Here is an 8,687-nt window from a genome sequence, read left to right on the forward strand (position 1 = left end):
GAATCATCTGGAGGAGATGCAGAAGCCGAGGAGATACTGCACAGGCGCAGGAGATATGTAGAGGAAGATCATGTGGTGGGCTTTGGTCATGACACAGAGGCATTGGTGAAGCGGCTTATTGAAGGGAATTTGCAAGATAACGTTGTTTCAATCATTGGCATGGGTGGTCTAGGTAAGACCACTCTTGCTAGGAAGATCTACAACAATAATAATGTCAAGAACTACTTTGATGTCCAAGGGTGGGTTTATGTCTCTCAAGAATATGGAATCAAAGACCTGTTGCTTGAAATTTTGAAGGATGTGACACCAATGCCAAAACTGAAAAAATTTATGTTGAAAGTCGAATTGAAAGACGAATTACTCCATGGTTTGGAAACTAAGTATAGCCTAAACAAGGATAAACTGAAAGGGACACTAGTTGAAGACTTGAAAGGTACCGTGGAAATGAATGATGAAGAATTTAGAAAGGCATTGTTTGAGTTCTTGGAACACATACAAGACCATACATTGAGAAATTCCTTGTCGGGTTTCGTGCGAGGTATTTACAGAAAGAATGGTGAAGGATTACAAGATTTGAATGATGATGAATTGAAAAGTGCGTTGTTCCATTACTTGAAAGACAAGAGGTACCTACTTGTCATGGACGACATCTGGAAAACTGAAGTATGGAATGAGGTAAGTACTGCCTTTCCTAAAAACTTGAATGGAAGTAGAATATTGATTACTAGCAGAATAAAAGAAGTAGCATTACATGCAAGTAGTCATAATAATAGTATTTATATTCCCCCTTATGAACTCCAATTACTTGACCAAGATAAAAGTTGGGAGCTCTTCTCTAAGAAGGTGTTTCGGGGAGATACATGTCCTCCGGAACTTGAAACTCTAGGGAGACAAATTGTAGAAAATTGCCATGGTTTACCACTTGCAATTGTGGTATTAGGAGGTTTTTTGGCAAATAAGGAGAAAACACATCGAACATGGTTGAAATTGATTGGCTATGTCAATTGGTATCTGGATCAAAATAAATCATTTTGCAGAGACATATTGGCTTTAAGCTACAACCACCTATCCCAATACTTGAAACCGTGCTTTCTATATTTTGGTATCTACCCAAAAGACTTTGAGATACCAGTGATGCAACTAATCCGACTTTGGATAGCTGAGGGATTCATACAGCAAACTGGGAGTAGAAATATGGAGGATGTTGCTGAGGATTACTTGGAGGAACTCATTGATCAAAGCTTGATTCAAATAGCAACGAAGAGGCTTGATGGAGGAGTCAAAACATGTCGTATCCATGATCTTCTACGACACCTCTGTATATCGGTGAGTGCTGAAGAGAAGTTTCTTGAGGTTCGTTCAAATGTTAACCTTTCACCTATGAGCAAATCCCGTAGAATTTCCATCCACAGTGCCAACCATCCAGACATTTCTTCCAACCCTTGTGAGCCTTCAAATAGTCGTTCTTTCATAGGCTTTGGGGAGGTTGTCAAGCTCGAGAGTCCTCTTGATAAAAGCAACTACTTGAAATGGCTATGTGAAACTAACAAGTTGGTTCGGGTGGTAGAGCTTAGTAATATGGGCATTTGTTGTTTGATCCCCAACAAAATTGAAAACCTGATCCTTTTGAGGTACTTGAGCATTCAATCTGGAGAGCTTCATGTCATTCCAGATTCCATATGCAGCCTTTGGAATCTAGAGACGTTGGACCTGAGAAATTCTGAAAGGACAAATTATAAAATAAAATGCTTGCCTAAAGGGATATGGAAGTTACAAAAATTAAGACATTTGTACTTGGATGGGCCAACATCTCTACCGAGAACTGACAATACAGTGACTTTACCGAATCTTCAAGTCCTTACTGGTGTAGCTATAAATGAAGACATTGAGAGTCTCTTTGCCAAGGCCAGATTTCCTAATGTACGAAAATTAGAATTGCATTCTATAAGATGGACGGAGTCAGGACTTTTGTCAAGCCTCCATCCCTTGCGGCATTTACAAACTTTGAAGATTTATGAACTTATGTTGCTTTCAAGTCCAACTTCATTCCACTTGACACTCACAAAGATAACCATATTTGTAGGCGCAAACTTATTTGGTGGTGGCGTGATGAGAGTGTTGGGTAGCCTTACAAACCTTCGAATACTCAAAGTAGTAGGAGATGGCCATCATCAGATCACCCTCGATTGTGATGAAAGAAGTTTTTGTCAACTTGAAGTCTTTAAAATGGCAAAAATGCAAGTTGTACATTGCTCTATGGGGAAAGGTGAAATGCCAAGGCTTCAACGTTTGATCATCGAGTGTTGTGATTTTTTTTTTATGCCCCCTGAAGAACTACGTTGGTTGACTGCCATTTGGAATGTTGAAGTTTTATATCCTGGTCCAACATTGGAAAAGATGGTTCAACAGTTGCAGAATCAGATGAGGGATGGATGCAAGCTCCAAGTGTATCCACCTCTCGACCCAACTTAACGAGAGAGTAGAAGTTGAGAGGCTTCATTTGTTGTGCTATGCTTTGGCGGGGGGCAGAGGCCTGAGGGGGTCAGTGCTCCTCTGTTTCGTCCGTTCGTTCACATTTTGCTGGTATGATATGCTGTGTACTTGTTACTTTTTCTACATCCCTAATTATCCTAGCTTTTAAATCTTTACTGCTACTTAAAAATATAAAATAAACTTTCTAATAATTTATTATGTTTATGATGATAAATTCATTTAGGTTTGGAGCACTAACGACTCCACATGCAAGCCAAGGTGGTCACAGGACCACCCTAGCTTGCAAAAAAAATGTGTGACCATCTTGGCTTGCAAAAAAATGTATATATACACTTGTTAAAAAATATTATATGCTAAACTAACCTATTGTGACCAATCTAATAAAATTGTTGAATAGCCTGACTTGAGAATTACAAAAATTTGGGTTCAACAAAAATAAAAGTAATGCTATATTCACAACATTTTAACAATAATTTCACAACAAAGTCAATGTAATAAGCTGTTGCTAATTCTAATTTGACCCAAATACCGATATTATTTTTTTATCCATCAATAACAATTTTTTGCATAAGATTTATTGTAAAAATGTTGTGGATATAGCATTACTCCAAAATTAATTCTGCCCCCCAAACATAATCCTTAATCCCTTTTATAATTTTTTTAAAAAAAATCTTAAATAACAACAATAAATATTAGCCCAAATAACAATAAACATAAACCAAACAAAAACAAGACAATACCAAACAACAAGTGAACAAATTGTTCAACAAAAAGCCTATTATAAAACAAAAAGATAAAAATCGCTAATCATTTAAATTTGTAGATCATTCAACATATTCAATAAAATAATCTCTAATTTCATTTTTCCTTAATAAATGGTACTATGAAAAATATTGTGGTTGTGAGTTCACTTTGATAGTGATGACAGTTATACTTTTTTTTGGCTTTGCAATCGCAACAATTTTGCTTTCTTTAGTGACTTGACTCGCAATTGTAGCAAATATTCAAGTTATCGCTTTATTAGATTTTGTATAATTTAAATTTCTTAGTGACCACCCTAAAAAAAAATTCATAGAGCTGCCATTGATTTGGAGGAAGGTATCTTGGGACACTACTTAATAAGTCTGTGATTGGGATCAATTATCTTATATTGATTTCTTAAGGTTCTTTTTTTTTAGTTTTTAAAATTTTTCATTTTTACAAGAAGTTAGGTGGGAGATTTGAATCTTGATTTCTCTACAAGTGAGACTGAATAATATTACTAAGCCACAGACACACACATAAGGGAGAGAGAATGAGGTTCTAAATTGGTATTCTAAACTTAAGTTTACTGATCTGACAGCCTTCGGTTTTGAAAATGAACATGGAATATAATATCTAGCCGTTAGTTTTTTTCTTCAAAGATATCATGGAAAGGAGGCATTTACGAATTTGTTATCAGTTTTGGCAGTAAATTCTGCTGTGATTGTACTCAAAAGTAGTTATCATCGGTACATCAGTAAATGCACTATTTTCTTAGTCCTTTTTGTTCTTTTTCTTTTCAATGCTTAACAATATTTTTTCTATCTGCAATTGGTTAAATAATTTGTTTACCAAGTAGTTAATTACTTTGTATGATTCGATGAAGATTATCAATTGGGAATTAATAATTGAGCTACGTCATTGTTGTATTAGGAGATGAAAAAAAGAATGGAATTAGAAGTTTCATAAAGAAGAGCAAAATGGCTCAGTTGATAGTTCCAAAGACAATAACACAAGCTGTCAATGAGAAACATCTTAACACACACACAGGAGAAAAATCATAATTCTAGTACAACAGAGTTGTTGAAATTCTTGACTTATAGTTCTTGGGTAATATAATTTGCTCCACTTACCATATGATGGAAAGTGATGGTCCTCTAATTTTTTTGAGGATGTTAGGGCATATTTCACATGCATGCTGAAATATAGTAGGTATGTAATCACACACCTTTTCTGAGGATGTTAGGGCTTGTTTCAAGCTTTGCACAATCTTAAGTTTTTTCCCAGTTGTTGTTCACTAAAGGCCACTTCTCATCTTAGTTCTGGCTCAAGAACTAGATATCTGCTTCTGCCTAGAGTTATTGTTTTAATTACCCTTTTGTAGATTACAGTAATTTGTCAATATGAACACTTTCAGTAACCCAAAAATAGTTCAGGAAAAAAAAAAAAAAAAAAGTTACCCAAAAATAGATGATGAGAGATAGACCAGGAATTATAATTTATAAATTTGTATCCCCTACAAGTATAAGTACTTGTGGGGTGTCGAGAGTAAGGGCCGGGATTCAAGTTTCTAAGAGGAAGCTTCACACACATATACACTTAGATTAGACTAGATTAGAAAAACATTTCAACTTTGGTTTATTACTAAAGATATAATAAAAGTGAGATTCCTGATTATTATGACAGGCATCAATAGGTAAATTGTAATCATAGCCTGATTAGTATGACCAACTATAACACTATTATGAACCTTTATAAAAATTCAGGAATATAATTGCAAGTTTTGAAACATATACAGCAAACCTCTATCAAGTAAAGAAATTTGACCTGTGAATACGATAGACAACTTTTGCAAGTTGTGAGCATTAGAGCCCCAAATCCAGCATAATTTGGCACACCGGGATCAGTCTCAGAAAAAAACATCTCTAGTTCCTGTGCTAATATTTTTGCGTGGGAAATTTCAGGTGATATCATAAAGACTTTGAAGGAGAATGGATATGAGTATAAATGGGGAAATGTTACTGTGAAATTGGTCGAAGCGTATGGCTTTTGCTGGGCTGTTGAGCGGGCTGTTCAGATTGCTTATGAGGCGAGGAAACAGTTTCCGGATGAGAGGATTTGGGTCACCAATGAGATTATTCACAACCCGACTGTTAATAAGGTCTTTCAATCTTATACTTGGCCTTCATACGCTTGAATTTGAAAGGAACTTGCCCAGTTTTGGTTTCTTTTTGCTGTTTTCTGGTGCTGAATTTTTAGAAAAATGGAAGTAGTCAACTGTGGTTATATGCCTTTTGAAACTACTGATGTTTTATATATAGCTGATAATTATGTTAGTCATGAGTTTACTACTTTACCGACTGCATAATAGGAGACTTTTTTAAGAAAATAGTCCTTTCTCTAGGCACTTCAGGGAATTTCCTTAAGTTTGGATATTGTGTAATATGTTGCGAAGAAGTTCCTCATTGGTTTATATGGTGTTTGTTCTATATTTGGTTTTAACTAATTTTGCTAATTAAGTTTTAAATCTTTATCACAGCGTTTGGAGGAGATGGAAGTGCAGAATATTCCCCTTGAGGAAGGGAAGAAGCAATTTGAAGTTGTTGATAAGGGTGATGTTGTTATTTTGCCTGCTTTTGGAGCTGCAGTGGATGAGATGTTGACTTTGAGTGACAAAAATGTGCAAATTGTTGATACAACTTGCCCATGGGTGTCTAAGGTACCTTTTGCAGATATTGGCCTCTGTTTTGTCATGCATTTAAAAAAAAAAAAAGTATTCCTTTTTATATTCAGATGATACTTAATAAATTTGTGTGTAGGTCTGGAATACTGTTAAGCACAAGAAAGGAGATTACACCTCAATCATTCATGGTAAATATGCTCATGAGGAAACAGTAGCAACTGCATCTTTTGTTGGGAAGTATATTATTGTCAAGAATATGACAGAGGTTTGTCCAAGATGCAGATAATAATTTTACTCTGTTTTATTATATTTCATTGTTTTTGGTGTAGAACTGTACGTACATTTTTGTTCAAGAAATATGCTTTTACTATGAACTTTTTAATGAATGCAGGCAATGTATGTGTGTGACTACATTCTTGGGGATGAACTTAATGGATCTAGCTCAACCAAAGAGGAATTTCTAAAGGTAAAGATTTTTGTTTCTGATTTGAGCTTTAATGTCAACTACTTTTGGTATAATGCAAGGTTTTAGTGATAATCATTGGCTTGCCTGCAGAAATTTAAATATGCAGTTTCAATGGAGTTTGATCCAGATAGTGACCTGGTAAAGCTTGGCATTGCAAATCAGACAACAATGCTCAAAGGAGAAACAGAAGAGATTGGTTAGTTATGCACTTAAAACTACTTCAGTTTCTATTTTTGCAAGAAGTTGTTACTTGTGATATTTTTATATAGTTTTCACTTACCCAAAAAGAGGAAAAAAAATCATTTGACAGGTAAATTACTAGAAAGGACGATGCGCAAGTATGGAGTGGAAAATGTTAATGAGCACATCTTAAGCTTCAATACCATTTGTGATGCTACTCAAGTAATTTTCTCCTTTCTTGGTGCATGGTATTGCTTTTCCATTAAAATTATATTAAAATGTTGTGTTCAACAATTTTAAGAATATGTAATCTTTCTTCGTGTGATCACAATCTTCAACTTATCCTCCTTGTTGGCTGTACTAAAATACAATAAAGGAAGAGAGAAGATGTTCTCCTAACACCCATTAGCAGCCCTTCATCTACCCACTCATATGCCCTTGTGTAGCATAACCAGCTTGCATTTTAGCCAAAAGCTAATCCGCCTTGAGACAGCTGCCACCCAATATGTTTATGTCCCAGCTTTCTGATTTTTCAGGTGGACTTCAACTAATTTAGTAATTTGTTTCGTTGTTAGGAGCGCCAAGATGCAATGTACAAGCTGGTAGAGGAAAAATTAGATCTAATGTTGGTGATTGGTGGTTGGAACTCAAGCAACACCTCGCACCTACAAGAGATTGCAGAAGAACGTGGAATCCCCTCATACTGGATTGACAGTGAGAAGAGAATAGGTCCTGGCAACAAAATTGCATATAAGCTGAATGTGACAGTGAGTATGAATGCATAGAGTTCCAATGTTTCCCATTTTCTTTCTCTCCCCCACCCCCCCCCCCCCCCCCTCCTTTTCTCTAAATACTTGTCTTTGAATTGTTTCAATGTGACTTTGCAATAGCGTGGGGAGTTGGTTGAGAAAGAAAACTTTCTACCAGAGGGTCCCATAACAATTGGTGTGACATCTGGTGCCTCTACTCCAGATAAGGTAATTTTATTACAGTAGAAGAATGTTTTTTTTTACCATAGCAATCCTTTGTCATAAGCTAGGGTAACTCCCAGCCATTATATGCCATGCTGAATTTTTAATGATATTGGCTATAGAAGTGATATAATAATTTGGATTTTAACTAGGTTGTTGAGGATGCCCTTATCAAAGTGTTCGACATCAAACGTGAAGAGGCCTTGCAACTTGCGTAATTAGTTTAGCTTCAGATGTATACATTTGCCAGAGCATCAGTGTAACCATACAACTAAACAGGAGTATAGTTGAAGAGTCTATGTTATGCAGTCCCAATGTACCATCAAATTTTTATGTTGTATTGAAGGTTATGGTTATTGTGGCTATCATGTTTTGAATTTCTTAATTAATATGCTCAGTGACCCAAAAATTTTCAAAACTACTGAGGTGGTATGTTGTGAATGGTGCACAATAAACATGATGTCAGTCTGTGGGGAGCCATGTAAAAATGATTTTGTAATACTCACCTCAGCAACTTGCAAAGTAAGTTGTGAAAAAAGCCTCTAGCATTACTTGTGTACATGATATCTAGAGGTAATTATGTTTTCAAGTTGATTCTTTGAAGACGTTTACTGGAAAGGGAGTGTAGGGCATTGGTGAATTTGTCATCTGTTTTGACAGTGAAGTCTGCTTCTTGGTCTGCTCGAAACTTCTGTTCAATTTACCTACTTTCACTTGGTGTAAACAATATGTCCAAGTTGCTTTTAGATCAATTGAACTTTTCGAAAAAAAAATGTACGAAAACTAGTTCAATTGATAGTTCTAGCAATCTAGCCAAGATACAGCTGTCCACGAGAAACATCTCAATGAAGAGAGAGAGAGAGAGATCAAATTGTAGTACAGCGAAGTAGATGAAAATAACCAAATCCTTGAAAATCAGTCAATAATGGTGTCCGGACTTTAATTTCTTTGGTCTATATAATTTTTGCTCCACATATGATGGAAAGTGATGTAATTTTTGTGGGGATGTTAGTGCACTTTCACGTGCGTGCAGGAATATAGGAATGAGTCTATCTTACCGCACATTTTGATATAACTTATAAATTTGTCAAGATTGAATTCCATTCCTTACCCATTGGTACTAATTAATTCAATCACTGCTTGACTTCTGTAT

The 8,687-nt window shown here is 35.6% G+C and overlaps 1 protein-coding gene across 3 annotated transcripts in view; it reads left to right on the forward strand.

Annotated features, from left to right (window-relative positions):
• LOC126707217 (4-hydroxy-3-methylbut-2-enyl diphosphate reductase, chloroplastic-like) overlaps positions 1-7,899 on the forward strand; it is a 102,467-nt gene extending 94,568 nt beyond the window's left edge. The window contains exons 3-10 of one of the 3 annotated variants that reach the window (XM_050406809.1): positions 5,774-5,953; positions 6,054-6,182; positions 6,309-6,383; positions 6,474-6,579; positions 6,694-6,785; positions 7,139-7,324; positions 7,454-7,540; positions 7,687-7,899. In XM_050406809.1, coding sequence (XP_050262766.1) covers positions 5,774-5,953; positions 6,054-6,182; positions 6,309-6,383; positions 6,474-6,579; positions 6,694-6,785; positions 7,139-7,324; positions 7,454-7,540; positions 7,687-7,752 — 921 coding nt within the window. In that variant the 3' untranslated portion in view covers positions 7,753-7,899. The remainder of the gene's footprint in view (positions 1-5,773; positions 5,954-6,053; positions 6,183-6,308; positions 6,384-6,473; positions 6,580-6,693; positions 6,786-7,138; positions 7,325-7,453; positions 7,541-7,686) is intronic. The other 2 variants (XM_050406808.1, XM_050406807.1) reach the window with 2 other exon arrangements.
• The last annotated feature ends 788 nt before the right edge of the window (positions 7,900-8,687 follow it).

This window comes from Quercus robur, chromosome 11 (assembly GCF_932294415.1).
Source record: "Quercus robur chromosome 11, dhQueRobu3.1, whole genome shotgun sequence".
In the NCBI taxonomy this organism is placed as follows: domain Eukaryota; kingdom Viridiplantae; phylum Streptophyta; class Magnoliopsida; order Fagales; family Fagaceae; genus Quercus; species Quercus robur.